This window comes from Stigmatopora argus, chromosome 1 (assembly GCF_051989625.1).
Source record: "Stigmatopora argus isolate UIUO_Sarg chromosome 1, RoL_Sarg_1.0, whole genome shotgun sequence".
NCBI classification, from domain to species: domain Eukaryota; kingdom Metazoa; phylum Chordata; class Actinopteri; order Syngnathiformes; family Syngnathidae; genus Stigmatopora; species Stigmatopora argus.
In genome coordinates this window covers 20,391,864-20,411,513 of record NC_135387.1, presented here as the reverse complement: position 1 = coordinate 20,411,513, position 19,650 = coordinate 20,391,864, and the positions used below count along the sequence as shown (strand labels likewise).

Here is a 19,650-nt window from a genome sequence, read left to right as displayed (position 1 = left end):
GAGTTTGGAATTTTATGAACACGAATGCCAGAGTTGACGCAGTTTGAACCTCCATTCTCTCAAGTAAAAGGTCAACGGAAACTTCTCAATACGGTGAGATGGAAATACAAACGCACAGAAGCCCAGGGGGTAGATCGAGTAGGACGAGCATTTGTTTTTGAGCTGTAGAGGTCTGGGTAATCAACCCTCCGAATCGTGAGCACTGGCCCTGTCTGCTTCCTCACTGATAAGCCAGACACCTCTTTAACATCGTTATCGTCACGCTCTGACCGCTCAATTCACAGTGGACTGGTAACAAAATGCTACTTTTCTCCAGATTACCCCAAAGCCTGTCCTAAAACAATAAACATATTCACTTTATGCTCTACAAGCTTAACAGTTTCACATGCATCTCCGATAGGCTACATCATGTTTCAGATATTTATACATAAAACAAGCAGCTAAAATAACTTTATAAACCACATTCTACAGGATTCCCCATTTGTCAATTCTAATGTTCCAGGGGATTTGTATTTCTGTCACATTTGGACTCGCATGATGATAATATTTAGTTTGAAGTAATTACATTCTAGTGGACTGGACATGTAGTTAAAATTTGATGGCAATTACTTTTTCCTAAAATCCTAAATTATCCCAAATTTATTTTCAAGGTACAGCTGTAAATATAAAGGTAGCAATTATGAAATGGCAAACACATGGCGAGGTGCTAAAGAAGCCAGAAGATAAAGTGCATTCCCATTTTTTAATCATTAATGTGACATAAAACAGCAATACGTAAAGTGATTGCAAATGTTTGCACACCCTTTCAGCCAATGACAATCACTTAACCAATTACATTCAACCTCATTGTCAATGGAAATCAGCACACACACGTGCTATCATTTAACATGCCTCTCATAAACTACAAATAAAGCTCATTCCTCACATTTTTTTGCTTCCTGGCAGAAGTAGAAGCTTCTAGGTTTTATGAAAACATGGGCTGCTATTTTGAACTGTTCGTAAGTACTTCCAAATTAGCTGAGGCCCAAGCTCCACTGATTAAAACCTAGATTTGATGCCACCACCAATCTTCACTCTCAGTGTGATGTTCTTTTGGTGATGAGCAGTGATTTGGGTGTATCTTATTTATCTTATTTGCTCCCCATCAAATTTTGTTTGACATTTGACATCCTGGCCACTTTTCTGTAAATCACCAAACCTTACAACAACAACATGGAGATATTTTATCTCCAAGACAGTTGCATAGATATATATCGCAAAATATTTGTAGGTGATGTGAAGCCCCAAACTCAAACACAAATGTGAAACTAAGTGAAAGTGAACCGTTGTCGTGCGTTTGTTTTTCTGCAGATTGACGATTCTGATGGGTGGATTTTCAAAGCCGTCTCTAATCCATTTGATTAGCTGAACCCAAGAACCTGCGCCATGGACAAAGAGCTCTTTCACACATGCAGCCAATGCTTACAGCTACATGTGATCTCAGGAATCTGTACATCAGAAAACATTCCTCTGCATTCCTCCTCCCTTCTCTTCTTTCCTCACTGTTTGTGTTTCACTGAGCTGACACTCCCCACCACTGTTCTTCCAACAATGTCATTTTACGCATATTCTTCACCGGCACATATTACAAAGGCGTAACATTTTCAATTGGGCAGTGAAACCCCAAAATAGAGAAAAGCAGTCAGATCTTACTCGACAACAAAGGATGCCCACTCAAGATGAGCAATGAACAAAGGGCAAAGTCCTAGACACTTTGTGAACAACGGTGACCGTCCTTGGAGCTGGTAATGGTGGGTAGACAAAAGGGGCAATAAAAAAAAAGAAAAAGTACAACAATTACGCATATGCAATACATATTCCCCCGTTTTTGCGGTTTTTCACATTTCACGATTTTTACGTTTTTTTTCGCATTTTCCGGGGCACATTGAACAATGTGGGATTACTGCGGATATATATTTGTAAAACCCCGTTTTTCGAGGTTTTTGCGTTTTTTGCGTTTTGCGGGGCACAGCAAAAAAAAACTGGGATTAAAGCTGATAAATGTTTCACAGTAAAACCCCCTTTTTCACATTTTTTTAATCTTTTGTGGTTTTTGCATTTTTTGCATTTTGTGGGCCACAGCGAACAACAGGGGATTACTGTGGATATATTTTTGACAGTAAAACCATGTTTTTCGAGTGTACAACCTGCCTACAATACATCTTTTTGGGAATGTGGGAGGAAACCAAAGTACCTGGAGAAAACCCAGGCAGGCCTGTGGCGAACATGCAAACTCCACAAAGCAGGACTGACCTGGATTTTAACCCAGCACCCCAGAACTGTGAGGCCAAAATGCTAACCACTCAGCCGCCAGGCCAGCTGGTACGGTGTTGTTTAGCTGACATACTGTTTCATTTATTTTAGAGGAAATGAGACGTGCCTTTGAAAAAGTTCAGCTTTGATTTCAATCCATTGACTATTGTTCCATTTTAGGGAGAATTTCAGTCATATGTTTTTGGTATTATTATTTTTTTAGTTAATTGGACTGTTATTTTTTGGGGCAATCAGAACCTTTTACCTTTGAACTCTGCAATCATTGGTTCTTTTTTTCTTTTTTTTTCTTATTCTTGACTCATGGGTAATGAATGACCATAATTAGGTGTTGCCCCAGGTTCCTTCATGGTAAATTGTCACTGTAGTCATGGGTTGGTTTTTGTTTCACTACTGTTCCATGTTTTCTCCATTTGTGGGTTATGGCTCGCAGCGTGCTTCCCCGGTTTTTAAAGCTTTAGAAATGTCTTTGTAATTTTTTCCAGACTGATTCTTTGCTGTTCTTGAACACATTTGGATCATTGCATTTTTACCAACTTCATTTGTCAAACACAGTCTGATGGTAAATGCATTCATTTTCACACTCACACTCCTCCCTTCTGTGCACACTGACACATACAATTTAAACACCTCCAGCTTCTCTCAACGGGCTTAAGCAGAGAAACATTTGTTATACCTGCAGTAATAAATTCAACAAGTGGTCAAAATATGCATTGCGTCTTATATCTCATTCCCAAAAGAGCAATATTGTGCGCTGCAGCATTTGATAAATTATTCTCGACCAAAGCGATGCCACTGAGTATTTGTGGATGGAAGAAGGGCAGTTTAAGGAACAGTTTTTAATGAGTCCGTGAGGGGAAGTAGGTCTGGTCTGGGTCAAGGAGGAACGAGGAACTTTGTCCTTGGGTTGATCTTTTTTTTATCCCATATCGTTTGATTAGGTTTTTTTTTAAGAAAGCAAAAGAAAAGTTTTCAACTTAGATCGCAACGTTCTCTTTAAGTGAAACAATATGAATTATGAATATACAAAAACATGTCATTTCACAGGTTTTCATGATTTACTATAAGCCACAGGCAAGATGTTGACCATTTTTGCTTTTCATTTTCCTTTTGCAGGCAATTTAGGAAAATATTTACCATGTAAATAGTACGATGCAGTGCCTTAGTGGGGGTCCTGGCCAGCTCTGATCATTAAAAGACAATGGCTTGAAACATTCATTCATCTTCCATACCACTTTTAGGGGTCATGGGAATGTTGGAAGCTTTTCCCAGCTGACAATGGCCATCCATTTGCAGCCTGTCAAAACATGAACCATGAAATCATTTTCTATTATCAAATATTACTTGTTAATACTAGTCAGCTGGCTATCCTGCATGAACAGAGCATGAACCATGAAATAATTTTCTATTATCAAATATCACTTGATAATACTGCTCAGGTGGCTTCCCACATGAGTTCAGGCGCCGGTGGCTGTCCCACTTTAAATGTTCTCTGATTCTATAAAATGTTTGCCGCCCGGTGGAAATATTTTTGTTTTATAATCTTTGCCAATGACATTGCAATAACATGATCAAATGTTCCCATGTACTTTATCCACATTTTGTGATATTTTTATTAAGAGATTTTCTATGTTAAATATGTGCCTTTGCCCTAGTTTAGATTACACTATTGCTATCAAACATGGCTGGAAAATCATAAAAGGAGGATTCATCCAATTCATGGTTACAGATATTTGGGATCCTTTAGTGATTTATGGGCATTCATTCATTTTCTGAACCGCTTTATCCTCACTAGGGTCGCGGGGGGTGCCGTAAACTATCCCAGCTGACTTCGGACACGAGGCGGGGGACACCCTGAATTGGTGGCCAGCCAATCGCAGGGCACGAGGAGAAAAAACAATTAGTCACGCTCACACTCATACATAGGGGCAATTTAGATTGTCCAACCAGCCTACTCTTCATGTTTTAGGAAACCGGAGTACCTGGAGAAAACCCATGCAGGCCCGGGGAGAAGATGCAAACTCCACACAGGTGGACCGAGCTGGATTTGAACCCAGGACCCCAGAACTGTGAGGCAGACGCGCTGATTTATGGGCATTTCAATATATTTTAATTCACTTGGCAAATGCTTTTATCCTGTACAATATATTTAATAATGTAATTACTATACTGTATACTTAAAATTAGCTGTGGGAATTGTAGGGGAACTGGAGTAGATCAATACCATTACACTTAATTTCAATGATGGAAATGGTTCAAGATTCACCTGGAGTTACAAAATGCATTTTATAACAAATAAGGTATCCTTAAAAATGGAAACAATCATTTCATTCAGTGCATTTCTGCCATTGCATACTGCTCCAACAAATACCCACTAATGGATAATGGCACGCAAAACTAGTCACATTTACCAGGCTAGCATATATTCATGCAGTTGAGGCTGATCTGGCTTGAACAGCTCAACATGTGGACAGAAGAAGTCAGGTGAGCCCTGAGGTTTCACAGAGGAGATTAATAAAGATAGACAGATGTGTTTGCTGCTTTGTGGGTGGGAAGACTGTTATTAATGTGGCTTGACACCTGCAGCATACCCTGATTATTAGTCTATTTGGGCATGTCATTACCCGGTATTCAAACATTCCACGTGGGAAATAAAATAAGTGAAAAATGGTTTCACATCCCGGCAGCTCTTTGGCAGATGTTTCACTGTGAAACACAAAACACTCGTGTATGTTACTACGTACTCCAGAAAACGTGATCTCACGTGGACGCTATTCATCTGCGAGGATTAAATTCATGGTATTGGACTTCAGTATTATTGTGGTCTGGTGTTTTTAGGAGAATAATATTTATCATCACCGCTAGACATGAGGTCCCACCCAGAGAACAGTGAGCAAACACAAATTCCCACAGATAGGCCCTTCGACCTTTCACACACAGGCGCATGTTCACACCTCCACATATAAAGACAAAGTTGAATCCAACCTCCTGATTTCTGACACATTGTTTTAGCTGCTGAGTGACACATAGTGCGTTCTCATAAATCTACTAATTTGGAAAAAAAAGTGAAATGGGATTTTGCTATCCAGCACGTTCTGCCGTGATGATTCGCCAAAATTTATGACTGTATTTTTCTTCGGCTTTAAAGACATCTTCCCTCCCGTTGGACACTCTCTCTTCTCAGTCCAACAAAGTGTTTATTCACATGTTGCCTCCACATGCTTTATGAATGTTAAGGTTTATATGCTGATACATGTATCAGCCCAGGTCATTCAGAGCAATTCCCTCCTAGTCAAAATTGGATTGGACAGCTGTCATCGCTGAAGACAATGGAACATGATCATTAACTCATAACCTTCCCCTTGAAAAATTGATTGGACAGCTAATTGGGAGCAAATTAGTTAACAGAGAATGGAGAATGCAGAAGATCGTTTCGGGTGAAGTCTTTGGGCAAATGTATTTCAAGGCACCACATTAACGCCTCAGGATAATTCCTCAATGAATCTACCATGTGTTTTTTTAAATGTGGGACAAAATAGAAGCCCTCAAAATAACACATACAATAGCACAGAGAAACCATGTCAAATCAACAGCCCCGTTTGGACACTTCAGTAAGACTTCCAAAGTAGGAGGCAGATGGTCTAACCACATACGCCAACGCGTCGCCTGCTCAATCATTATTTCTTATTCTTTAACACCAACAGGCTTTTATGTTGTGGTTTCTACTATAAAGGGTGTGTGTTTGGACCCATGTTCCAGTGTTCCATTTTGTTTCTTGCCAAAGTACATTTGTGTATCATGTTCTGCTCAAAGTGAAATGTCAGCAAATAATCCAGATATATTTTTTTGGCATTGTTACACAATACAGTAATTTAGTGTGGATGTAAATAACAGATTGAAGTAAAAATTCACAGAGATAAAGACCATGTTGTTTTGTTTCGAGTTGCAGTATGATAGTCATTTTTGAATTGCACTATTTTAGGACTAACCAAACCATTTTCAGAAGTAATCCAGTATTAATTATAGAGGTATTTTGTTGTCATAGCGTTTGGACTGAGTTTCATTTTAATGATGTGATTATATAGCACAAAAATCTTTGATATTTGAAGAATAATTTCAACCAGCAGAGCACAAGAAACCTTTTTACATCTCGCCCAAAACAATTATCATCTTCTGAAATCATTCAGGCAAGGCATCTGGTTTTAGCTTCTGCTTTTAGTCATTGAACAAGTGCAAGATCTGTCAACAGGCAGAAACTGTCAGGACCAATTTACATTTTTGGGTAATTAAAAAAAGCAGAAAATTTGAAAGAAAAAAAAGGAGCCACTGTAGTTTAGATACAAAAGTTACATTAAACTGATTGAATGGTATTGATAGGATTGGAAACTCTTACCATTTCAAGTAGATGGTACATCTATTGCCATCAAACTGCGATCATTTAATTGTCTTTATAGGCAGCCACAAGTCCAAATAACTATTTTTTTTAAAAATGTACTTGTGCTGTATTTTGAGGGTTTTCACCCATCACTGATAAAGTATGACAGCCAACTTCTTTTTCCACTTCTGTTCACGTAATTAAAAAAGATGTTTTAATGGTATTGACAGATTGAATCGCAATATCCAAGAGTGTGTTATTATTCTGCTTAACGCATCAGGTTCAAACATACCAGTGGGAAACGTAAAACCCTAAATACTACTGTGCAACTGACCCTAAGTAAACACATCTTCTGTATGTTCCTCTATAATTAAAAAAACAAAGCCAAGGACTTATTTATTTTTCATTTTTAGTGCCAAAATTGTCTGGGCTGGTATTATTTGTTTAATCCAGGGCACGTCCACCTGAGTGGAGATTGCATCTTCTCCCCAGGCCTGCGTGGGTTTCCTCCAGGTACTGTGGTTTCCTCCCACATTCCAAAAACATGCATGGTCAGCTGATTGGACAATCTAAATCGCCCCTAGGTATGAGTGTGAGCGTGCATGGTTGTCCGTCTCCTTGTGCCCTGCGATTGGTTGTCCACCGATTCAGGGTGTCCCCTGCTTCTGGCCCGAAGTCAGCTGGGATAGGCTCCAGCACCCCCCGTGACCCTAATGAGGATAAAGCAGTTCAGAAAATGAGATGAGAGATTAAAAAATGATTTTTACTTTAAAAGTGTATCTCGTATGGTTGCCGGTGTAAAGTAAATGTTAATCACAATAGTATTTGACACTGCAAAAATGAGTAGGCAAAGTACCTATCACTCATTTCTTCTCAAATTTCATCCTGGTGAAAAACAGTTAGTATTGAGACTTTATTATTATGGATGTGGAGCAGAGTGCTGCCAAACTTGGTTTAATATAAATTATAAAATGCTTTGGGGTAATTTGGGTTACAATTAGCCACGCTTAAAATAAACTAGAACTAAAATGTCAGTCAAGCAGAGTGTCCTGTATGTCACCCCCAACGGCCCTGTCCTCACTTTCACATGATCTCATTCTGGTAGCTTTCAGGCCACGGTGGGGAGTCTGGAATTCAAGAATCCTAAATGGATTCCCTTTCATCAATGGAAATATTTCGCCATCATTGTTTTTTTTTGTACTACTCCTCTCTCAGTCTATCAGTTCACAAGTGTCTTTTTAAAGCCGTTCATTTCAGCACTGCTTAGATATGAACGTCCCAGATGGAGATGTGCCCTGCAGAGGAGCTGTTAGGCTCACTGTCACACAGTTCACTGACTCACAAACAACATATGACCCATGAAGCTATTTCTTTTCACCTGCCAGACTCTTATTGAGCAGTCCAACATTATTCAAGCAAATCTTATTGAATGATTCCCTAATGCATGTTGACAAGTTTGAGTACTCCACTTATAAACATAGCAAGAGCCAAGTTATTTGAAATGGTGTTTTGTGTTTGGAACTCGTGAGGATTTTTTGGAAATCAAAGTCACGCTTTGAGATGGATTCTTGCCAGGAGGGTTTCCAAAGTAACGCAGCAGGCCTTGATGTTGGTGCGAGCGAGCATAAGATGCCGTGCGGCTTGTGTCGAGTGCATGTGAGTACGTGGAGAGAGAACATTAGAGTTGTAGTAACTCATGCTGCCAATCATGTGATTAACAAGCACCTTTGGAAGATTAAATGGAGACGATCTTTGTTAAATCTTGTCAGCCAAATCATTAATATAAATCTATTTCAGGGATTCTCTTTAATTGTTTGTTAGCAATATGTTTTCTTCTGATGGCTGAAAAGCCAGTCAGGATTCTTTTTGTGTCTTGATGGTTACAAAGCTGTTAAGTTTGATATAAAAAAAAAATGAATAACTAAATAAATATTTTTTTTTAATTCAATCTTGGATTCTATTTAAAGAGTTAGATTTTCCAACTGCTGTCAGAATGACAGCTTATAGCTTATCGCTGTTAATATTTATGTCATAGTAATATCATAATAAGGCCATTTGTTGACCAATTGTTTCAAAAAATAAAACATATAAAACAAATTCTGCCTCTGGCTAATACTCCCACCAAATTCAAGCACGGGTCATACTTTTCTAATGAAGTCGGACAGATTAGTGAATTAGTATCATGAAATTATAACATCTTGTAAAAAATGTGCATTGACTCAATGAAGGTCAAAAAACAGGAACCTTCCTATGTTTTGCTAGACAGTAATAAAAAAAACAAAGACTTGCTTCTTTTCATTTCTCAATAGGCAGAAGGGGTTTTACTAACAGAATTGGGTTTGAAATTCACCCTGCAGACACCCATTTACTCTGTGAGCAAACCTCATTCTGGTTCTTCATTTGTGAAGTGATAATGTGTGATAGGATCTTCTTGAGCTAACTCACATTAACCCCTAAAGGCAGCTGCACTGACACTATTAGAAGAATTTAATGGATTTTGCCAAACCTGAAACAAACATGACCCTTCAGTGCGCCTTAAGTAGACTGGCTGTCCCTATAAAGTATTGCAGAGTTGTTTCAGGGTTTTAAAGCTCAACTCTTAACTGAACATGCCTCATTCATTCATTGCATGTACTGCTTATCCTCACAAGGGTTGTGGGGGTGCTAGAACCTATTCTAAGCCAACTGTGAGCCATAGGCAGGGTACATTCTGATTCGGTTGCCAGCCAATCACACGACACAACCATTCGCGCTCATGCTCATAGCTAGGGACAATCAACAAGGACTATTTTGCCTGTGTAATAAATACCAAGACATATGTTGCTAAGATTAATCTAATGCTGCCTTTCCATTTCAGGAACACCGCCGTCCTGCCTTTACATACACACACTGACCAGGCTGTTACATAAATTCTGTAATGACATGAAAAGGTCATCCACTGATCCACATGATCTTGAAATCACATGACAGGCCAAGCAAATTAAAACACCTCCATTGAGCCTCACCCACGCCTTCTCCATGAAGAACAGCAGTTGCGCCACACCTCAACACCCCTTTTAATAAATATTATTATGCCTATTATTTTCTGCTTCTGATTATGAGATGGAATACAATCATTACAATTCAATACAATTCAATCATTTGGCGTTTTCATAACATCTGTACTGTACGTCAAGTATCATAAACAACTCTTGAAATTTCACACGCTCCCAAAATTTTCATTTTACGCTGCCAGACAAATGGGAGTCCATGTTCGTTAATGAGCTCGTATGTATAACACAGCAATGCTTATTGTCCTCAACAGTATTTTAATAGCCAAACCACCAGGCAGTGTGGTCTTAACAAAGCCCATTCCACATCAAAATAAAGGAATGCTACTTAGTGGAGCAATTCAAACACTTTAAGCAGTGCAGCATAACAAAAAACAGATGGGTTTGCTCCAATTTAACTTAATTGAAGGTGGAATGGAAATTATTTCAGCCTTACCAATCAGACCTAATAGAGGCTTGTCCTCTCCAGTCAGTCAGTCCGTTTTCCAACTCTGTTGTAATGCTAATACATAGTATTATAAATCCTAAAGTGGGTCTATGTTATTTTTGTGGATTGCACTACATGACCTGACTGTAACTTATTTGAGCAGACTGTACTCGCACTGTGAATTATCCGGCACACCTGGGAAAAGCAATCAGAGGCCGCTTTATTCTTGTGCCCGCTTAGCCTCTGGAACTTAAAGGAAGGTAATCAGTTCCCTGGTGGTTTTCTAATATGGTAACCAGTGCAGTTGTGAGATAATGTGTTTTTATTTCTGCTGATGTACTCCAGATCAATCCAGGGTTAGAGTTAGTCCATAACCCATATTTGGGGCATTTTCATTGATATTCTCCGAGAGACTTGAGTTACACTATGTACCAATATGTATGTAATTACATCCTTTACATCATACTTGTATAACGAAAGCCCTCGTATGGAGCTGCCAGTACTGAACCTGGTGAAAGGCTGGTAAAAACAAAAAAAGGCAATCAGAAACTTGGAACTCCATTAAATAATTTTGGCACACTGAGAAAGACAGTGATTTTGCAGGGGGGGGAAAAGAAATGCTTCCAAGTGCTGCTTGGTAAGAAACTGTAGTCGAGTTGAATCTTCTAATAATGAACACATGGGAGAGATGCAATCAACAACAACAACAAAACTAACTAAATTGTCCATTGGAGACCTGATGATAATGAGTGTGTGTTTGTTCTTGATTCACCACAATCAATTAATAATTGTCAATTGCTCTCAACTTCTTGTGAATACAAGGTACTCTTCTTTTTAGCAGAACTTGCAATTGAGCAGAAAACACTTAGATCTTTGTGCACAAGCACATTTGAAGTATGCATGTTTTGTTTAAGTTTGGTTTGTGTATGCAAGTGTGTTTTATGTAGAAATGCTTAAACTTTGCATAAGAATTGCAAGAATTGCTATTAGTGTATTTTACACACAGCAGAGAATTTCCCAAATGGATTTGACTTCATTTGTGCAGAAATATTAGGGACAACTATCCAAAAGAATGCTATGGAGTGCCAGGGTGGAAAAAAATATTTTGTGATAACTAATCTGGACCTACAGTTAGTGTACTCAACTGAATCACAGATTACTAAACTGTACACACAGATTAGAAAACGTTATTAATTAACTAAATTAGTAAAGCATCGGCACATGCTATATGAAAGACATAGCTAACCAACAGATAAACACTATGATGACAAATTTATTACTGAAAATCGTACTACACTTCAAATACATTTAAGTATATTTTTCCACCAGGGTTAAGTCGAATGATTAATGAAATATGTAGTATATCTGCCATACAAGCCCAAGCCTCCATAATTATGAGTGGTGTGTATCAAAGAGTCTACTGTATGATCCTATTGCAATAGACTTTGAGAAAAAAAACACTTGGAGCACAACACACCTTATTAGAAAAGTTCAAGCTCAAACAGCCCTAATAGATTGCACGTTATTGTTCATGCTCATTATTCTGTCGGAAGAGGTCGATCCCCGCTGAGCTTGTCTGAGGTTTACCTCAGAGGGTCAAAGGTTAGAGCACCCTAGGGTTGGTTCCCTACGCCATCTCAAAGATGAATCCACAGGTAATGGATAATAGTGTTGTCATCTGAAATATGAGGTTAATACACATTAAACCACAACCTGTTGTGGCCTTGTGACCTGTGCTTACATGCTTGTCAGCAAAGGGAACTGGAATGCAAGGAATCCAATTGTTGAACATGCTTCCTTAATGTTTTGCTACCCCGGTGATCTTTTATGATAGGAGGGGTGCCGATGGCGGCGCCTCGATCAGCTTCACGTCCAACAGGATCTTCTCTTAAGCAGACTGCGACATGCAACGACGTGGAAGTAGTCAGCACACCCATAGTTCAACATCAACCCGCCTTTAGCTATCGATGCCGATAGGTGTCATAACGTTTCAAACTCAGTCAAACTAGGATTTCAATCTAGATTTAGGTTTCCGTAGTAGGGTTTGAAACTAGTGTTAGGGTTTCAAACTAACTTTTTCAAACTCAGGTAGATTCAATTAAGTCAATAAGTTAGCTTCACGTTATTGTTGTGTTCCAGTATTGTGCGTAGAATAAATAATGCATTGTGTCTTTATTTTTTTTTCCAGGACAACAAGAGTGGAATTTTAAAAGAAACAAAACATGTCCACCCAAATACCAAAATTCTCATATCCAATCTATAATTTCTCGGAATGTGAAAGGGAATTTTAATGAATGGGGAACCACAAACATTGTCCATGACCCAAAGATGCCTTCATACCCGTATAACATCAATTTGCTTTGCTTTCTCTTTGCACCAGCCAAAGGTTACACTTTTTACACCGGGCCTGGCAGGTGTCACTGGAACCTTGAGGCCTATCACATTAACAGAACATTCCCTCTTTATTTTGCAATCCTACAGATGTTTATGATGATGTAGAGGAGGAATATGGAGGGGGGAGAAGGAGGGTGCAATGGCCTCCAAGGGTTTGAGAAAGGTTAGTTTGATAAATACCTCCCAGAGCAGTGAAGGAATGGATTTAGACCTTCATCCAGGAATCTGAAAGAGAAGCAAATCTCTGCTCAGTGCTAGACAGGATATGAAATATATGTATGTATATGCCCCCAAGAACCAGAAAACACATTACAGCCAAAAATGTCTGTCTGTGAGAGAAGGCAAGGGAGAGCGATTAAGCAAGGTTGTTTTTCCAATTTACTCCCAACTTTTGTTACGCCATTGGTTATTGATGTAAGAATATTTACATTTAAATCCTAAATGTTTAACATGAGGTGCATTTTCTCCATCCGGTATGAATACTGACATGGGAAATGGATTTCCCACTATGACCAGTCAGGATTTGAATGGATTAGCCCCTTGAAGCATGTTGGCGTCAGTAGTTAATCCAAAGGGAAGCGAAACTAAAATGTACAGTTTATTGTACACGTTTGGCGACCACAGTGCAACTGTATATTATTTAATGAGTTTCTGTCAAACCTTGAATCTTTTATTTCATGAATGAATCCTGGCAGAAGATAAGCGGTGTTGATCTGCTACCTCACTGCGTGTGTTTTTCAATTACAGAGGCCCAGGTATTAATGTGGCGGTGGGCGGAGCTTTCTGCATCACACCTATGTTCCATCTTACAACAAAATTAACTCCACATAGAAAGGCCAGAGGCGAAGGTTGCTCTCAGAACTGAGAAGCAGACGCTCTAACGGCCGTTAACCATCGTGCCGCTTGAAATGTAAATGAAAGACCAAAAACAATGTTACTTCGTTGTGACTCTGCTGAGATCTGGTCATTCTTGTTCTTCTCTATGATCACATCTGCTGAACACCCCTTCTTGAGACTGGTCCATATTTGAAATGCAGTCAGTGACTCCAAAAGCCATATGGGAAAAAAAGACATGCACACCCATGGGATGGTTGCCAAGCTGAGGGCTTGCGTGACAGCGGCATACTTGGACTTTAGCGGGGTAAATAATGGTTGATTTCTTAATTGCTTGAGCCCAGAAACATTGGACTGCAGAGGTTCCAGTGCACTTTATTTTAGGATTAGCTTTTCAGTAATGAGGACCTTTTCCCAAAGCCTTATTTATAGCTTTCTGAAAACGTTTGCCCTAGAATTAGCGAGATATTTCTCAATCTTCCTGTGCTTTTACTCTCACTTTTAATGCATCCAACAATTTACTGTGCACATCTCAGGGCTCTGTCAATTCCCTGTGGTTGAACAGAAAGAAAAATGGCTTCCTGTGAGCCAAATACTTGGCCACCTGGTTCGAGTAAGACTGGCCACAGCATGTAGCAGACAGAAATATATTCAATTAAGTGAGTTTCCGTGTATACTGGTAAAGCAGGATAAACTGAAATTCAGGCTATAAGGACTAAATCAAAATTTTAATTTTAAGATTTGTTATCCATAATAAAAACTCATTGATGCGGGTGATGTTCTTGTGAAATCTGTGTATGATTAACAATGAACTCCAGAGAGCCGGAGTACATTTAGTTCATTTGGGAGTTTAAGCAAGATGGGGAAGAGATGGAAGATGAAATCATATCTCCCACTGTTACTTTAGATGACGTTCCCATAATTTAGCATGAGATAGGAGGGGGTTAAAAGGATGTAGATTACAGTAGAAAGAGATTCTTTGAGGGTCTCAAAGTATACCAAGTAGCCAGTAAGGGTTACATTTACTAATGGATCTGTCAGCAATAGGTTGTTGAGGTTTTTATATGACTTTTTGAAAGCTGTTAATGTCCACAAACAAGGCCTGAGACCATTCAGTAAAACAATGCAGTGTTTGTGGAGAGGGTTACATAATGGCGCTGACGTTAGTGCCAACACTCTACTCCCAAAAAACCTGTAGTTTCAAAAGGATCAATACATTGATTTGCTAAATTTCATTTTTCCTTACATACCAGCACATCAGAAGAAAATGAAACCTGTAAGTGATGAGAAGAAACATGCATTTTCAACCGGAACAATGTTGCAGTGATGGTATTGCACACCTGATTTCATCCTCTATTCTGCGCAAATTTTAATCTGTTGCAAATGTTTCAAATTTAGATCTAATAAAACTTGGAGATGCTGGGGATTGAACCCAGGACCTCATACATGCAAAGCATGGGCTCTAACACTGAGCTGCATTTTCAACCGGAACAATGTTGCAGTGATTGTACTGCACACCTGATTTCATCCTTTATTCTGCGCAAATTTTAATCTGTTGCAAATGTTTCAAATTTAGATCTAATAAAACTTGGAGATGCTGGGGATTGAACCCAGGACCTCATACATGCGAAGCATGCGCTCTACCACTGAGCTACATCCCCTTCTTGAGTTAAATAGCAATCAAATATGGAAAAAACCTAAAAGGTAGGAATGACCAGCAACCAGTCCAATGTCCGTCCCGTTTCTTACCCAAAGTCGCTGGGGTAGAAAAATGTGGTAGAAAATCACCTAATGGTTATTTGAATCATGTAATTCAGTTATTTTCTTTAGACATTTCTTCTGCTGACTATCAATCACGCATGTGACTCAATTACTGAGGTGGAGATAATAGAAAAGTTTTGCATATTTTAACATGATGCAGAGGGGAATAACAGCAGACAAAAGCAGCAAACAAGCGAGAGAAACGTCTGAATAATGCATCAGATTGTGAATTATTTAAATTTAGCTGGGCGAGAACAAAGATGTGTGTTTGGTCCTTTTCACCCGAGGTAAGGTTTCTACTACCCAAAAAGACAACATAATCCATGAACCATGGGTCAGTAGTGAGTTTTTAAGGTTTATTTTAATCATTTCACTATTTATTATTTATTGGCCATTCAACATGCCCTCTTTCAAGGCACCTCTAGCACAGGTCTTATGTCACATCATCTCTTTCACAAAGAAGAACAAAATTGGGGTAGGGTGAAAAGTAATTGAACAGCAGGGGTGTCTGGGTCCGGGTGGTTTCGTATTCAAATCTTGTCTGCAGTGACAAGGTCTTTCAAGGTTCAGGCTGGGGTGTCACTGCCAAAGACAACAGTCAGTAAAAATGGAAGCAAGCTATCAGTCATGTGATGGGTAGGTGGGGGGAGGACGACAGCTCTCTGGTGAACTGTGGCCCAGGAGTATTGAGGGGCCAGGAAAGGATTTGTGGCCTGTTTAAAACCAGGTTGATTAAAATTAGACTTGCCAAATGTTTAGTTAAGCTCTCATGGAAGATTTACCTAATGAGTGCGGAAACATGCATGAGATCCGTGAAACATGGCATTGCATGTTAGCCCGGTATTGCTTTCATTCAGTCCCTCAGTCTGTGGGGGAATGACTTTTTCAAGCGTGTCCTATGTGATCACAACGGCAGAAGGACAAACTTTCGAAGTCTAACGCCACTAATCACTTGAGCAGATCATTCAAACAGAACCTTAATGTGTGTGAGATTTTTCCAGAATTTTTTAACAACATCACCAGTTTTTAGTGCACCCTCTTCTGCTTTTGTCCAATTTTCTGGTTACCATACTTCCAAATGTGAGCAAGCCAAAACTTCTCCCATATTCTAAGGGGGAAAATGGACAATGGACACGTGCCTGCCTCACATCATGTGTATAAGACATGTGAAAACTTCAATGGAACTTCAGCCGGAGGGAATAAAGACCCATCACACGCAGGCTTTTATAACCAAGGATAAGAAAATGTAGCTATTGGATAGGGAGGAAAATATTTGAATTTGGACTGAACCACTGGTTAGGACAACATTGTGGATATCTTAAAGGCTATGTTTGGCAGCACTTAGTCTAATGTGTGTCCTTGTACACTATGTCAATCTGGATCTGTGACAAGAGATGAAAATTGAGTCCCATAGGTTGCTTTAAAACAGGCAGCTATTTTTTTGTCAGTTGATCTGTGCTCTTCTTTGCATGTTTTCCCTGTCTTGTCCTATTTTGGGCAGGTCTTAATTGACAGATATTTCAACTCCCATAGAATATTATTTTATTATATACATCTTTACATTGATTCATTTGATCAAAATGCAACCATCTTGGACTGAAATTTGGTCTGACATTATTTCTACTCTACATAGTTTCCATCTACTTGTGGTTGAGCAGCAGTTCAATTGTATTAACACAAGAAATTTACTATGAAGCAGCATCGGAATGTAGAAAAACACGAAAGACAGGTATTCCTGTCAATAATAGTAAAAGATGTTTAATTGCGATAAATTGCATTTTTGAGAATTCAACCTGAATTTCCCCAAAAACAGTTTCAGATAAAGGCCAAAATATCAAAAACTACATCTTCAATCCCTTGGTTTGTCATTATATAGAGCAAACTACAACAGATGTCAAAATTAAAAACCAAGTCAGTAGACAAATGATTGATATTTCACATGAATCCTATAAAAGCTTGTATGTTCATCCAAGAGTAATGAACATAAAACTTTTCACTCAAAAGAATCACATATACATTGTTGATGGAATGAAGTGTCCAGATGAAAGGGCAGGTGTGAATCTCTTCTATCAAAGTGGCCTGAGGTCTGAAAACGCCAATTGCGACTCATTGTTGTTTTGTCGAGACTGCATGTAATCAATAATAACATCCGATAAATTTAAACCCAAGTAGCCTCTGTTCCCTGTTGTTCCTTCTCTATGATCCAATCTCATACCAGCAGGGCCTTCCAATTACATATCTTTGGGAAATAATTCATTCGGGGCTTCTGTAATATGATATAGGCCCTCAAATGAAAATTTGATCTTTTGAAATGGACACTAAAAATAATCGAATTTCACACTAAATCCACTGAAGAAAGCAATCAATCTTCTCTGGGCAGAGAATAAATTAACAGCTCATGGCCACCATCTTGTGGAGGAGGCCAATATGACAATGAATTCAGAGGAAGGTTAGGTTTGCCTTAATACCCTTGATTTACTGAAATTACTCTGCTGTGTCACTGATGAAATTAATTAGTAATCTTAAAAACAAGAATGTACTTCTTAACACTAACCTTAATGATGAAGCACCACATTTGTGTTCATGGGGACATAGTAAACAGGTTTACACATGGAGCATTATGGAAGGCCAAACTTTTTTAACACTGCTAGGTCATGCCACAGTAAAACCCTCCGGAAGATCTACAACCACGGGTTCGCATTCATCCAAATCTGCGTCAAAATCCCAGTTGAACTTTTTGGTGAGGTGGGTTTTGAATTTCTCTGCTCTTTTGCGTAGTGTCCCGTCCACTCCAGGCCCACTGGCGAACTGAAAAAAGTCCTGTAGGGGAAAAAATTAAATAAAATCAATCAAACAACATGAAATCTATTACCAAAAGCCTTGTTGCTATTAGGGAATTTAACCAGAGTTCTCCCGTAATTTTGCAAAAGGACATAACCTCCAATTTGAAGAGATAATTTATGGTTCAACCTAGCAAAATGAAAAAAAGAAGAGGCTAAATGACAGTTTCCCATTTAGAGTTTACTGCATGTGATTAAACCCGAACAACAGGCTGGATTTTTACCTCCTGAAAATCCTACCTGTAGCGTTGAGGTGAGGAAATTGTTCTGAGACACAATGTCCACAAAGAAGTCGGGAGGGATTTCTCCGAGTTGGTGGTAGAGCACGGCAATGAGACCCAGGTAGAGCTCCTTGTGCTTCTGCATGGCCGCCTCCGCTCGACACAGCAGGCTCAGTAAGCGCTTCCAGTGCTCGAAGGCCTCGTACACATTTCCGATCAGGAAGCACACAAAGGCAAACTGCAGCTCACCTGGGAAAAAAGTTCCACTTGCTAGTCAAGCTTGGTTCTTCAAAGTTTCGAAAGGTTTTACAACCAAGAGTCCCTTGACCCACTGTCTGCTTACAAAAATATCAGATCATTACAGATGTTCTGCTAAATCTAAAGATTGACACTCACCTAGCAGGTCGAGAGGGTCCTGCCGGTGGTTCTGGTCAAGCAGAGTTTCCAGGGCGTAGGTGAAGTCCATGCTGCATTGTGTGATCTGGGCAGGCGTGGCCCCAGGAGGGTAAGTTTTCTCTGGGATGGCAGAGAAGCGCAGCTCTGTTCCCTCTCTCTCCTTCATCTTGGGGAGCCTGTCCAGTCCCTCTCTCATAGTCTGGCATGCCGTGTCGTTCCTCGGCTGCTCAGCCCGATCCTTGGTGTGTCTGAACTCAGTCTCGGGGACAACGTCACTGTAGGAACGTACTCGACCCGAGAGAGGCTGCAAGTTGATTGCCAACTCTTCGCGTAGACGGTCCGAGAGGGACACCCACTTTCTCATCACCTCGTACGGATAAGGTCCAAGGTATGGATCCAGATCCTGCAGGCTCGCTCTGATTCTGCTCACTTCCTCTTCATTGGAGGAAGCAGAGAAGTTGAGATCTTCCTCTTTGGGGTCCCAGTTAGCCAACAAGACATCTCTTGGTTTAAGATGGAGGAAGAGGCCAGTCTTGGGACCAACTTCTCCTCCACAGCTCGGTGAATTGACAGAGCAGTAATTGAGAAAGTGCAGCCCCGGGGGGATCATCTTAACACCCCGGAAGCGGGGACCAACCTTCCAACTCTTGTAGTCAATGCCAAACACCGTGCCCTGAGGGACTCCCAGGAGCACAAGGGTGGCCCCCTCCTCAAACAGCTTTCGAGCAACATCAGGATCCATGTCTACTCTGCTACCGGAAGCCATTTCGGGAACCTAAACGCAGCGAATTTTACGTTTTACAAACATGGCTCAACACCATTTCAAATATCAATTCAAATACTCACAGTTTTTATATTGGTAACACACTGCAAAAATGCGCTACGATGCAACTTTGCAGCGCGATCTAATTTACAGAATTCCCATAAAAGCCCACGTCAAGACGACAAAACATTGCAATGTCCTGCTGTAATGTCAGCACGGGTAGGAACATTTCTTTTTGTGCAAAGGTTCCTACCAGCAACTGACAAAACAAGATGCACG

General features: G+C 39.8%; 1 protein-coding gene and 1 non-coding gene across 2 annotated transcripts; both read right to left on the bottom strand.

Annotated features, from left to right (window-relative positions):
* Positions 1 to 14,979: 14,979 nt before the first annotated feature.
* Positions 14,980 to 15,051, bottom strand: trnaa-cgc (transfer RNA alanine (anticodon CGC)). The gene has a single exon. It is a non-coding gene; the product is annotated as a tRNA-Ala (tRNA).
* A 1,842-nt stretch (positions 15,052 to 16,893) lies between these two features.
* aar2 (AAR2 splicing factor) lies at positions 16,894 to 19,618 on the bottom strand. Its single transcript, XM_077613848.1, has 4 exons — positions 19,455 to 19,618; positions 18,609 to 19,383; positions 18,232 to 18,461; positions 16,894 to 17,971 (listed from the first exon to the last, which is right to left on the bottom strand). Exons 2-4 carry the CDS (start codon positions 19,372 to 19,374, stop codon positions 17,804 to 17,806), a joined length of 1,164 nt encoding a protein of 387 aa, XP_077469974.1. The 5' UTR covers positions 19,375 to 19,383; positions 19,455 to 19,618; the 3' UTR covers positions 16,894 to 17,803.
* Between the last annotated feature and the right edge of the window lie 32 nt (positions 19,619 to 19,650).

Excerpts from the sequence above, each read along its gene's own strand:
- aar2 (XM_077613848.1), bottom strand. The coding sequence starts at position 19,374 with ATGGCTTCCGGTAGCAGAGTAGACATGGATCCTGATGTTGCTCGAAAG. Across the intron at positions 18,462-18,608 it reads GGACCCTCTCGACCTGCTAG|GTGAGCTGCAGTTTGCCTTT; the intron begins GTGAGTGTCAAT and ends CTTTTTTCCCAG. Across the intron at positions 17,972-18,231 it reads TCCTCACCTCAACGCTACAG|GACTTTTTTCAGTTCGCCAG; the intron begins GTAGGATTTTCA and ends TTTCCCCTACAG.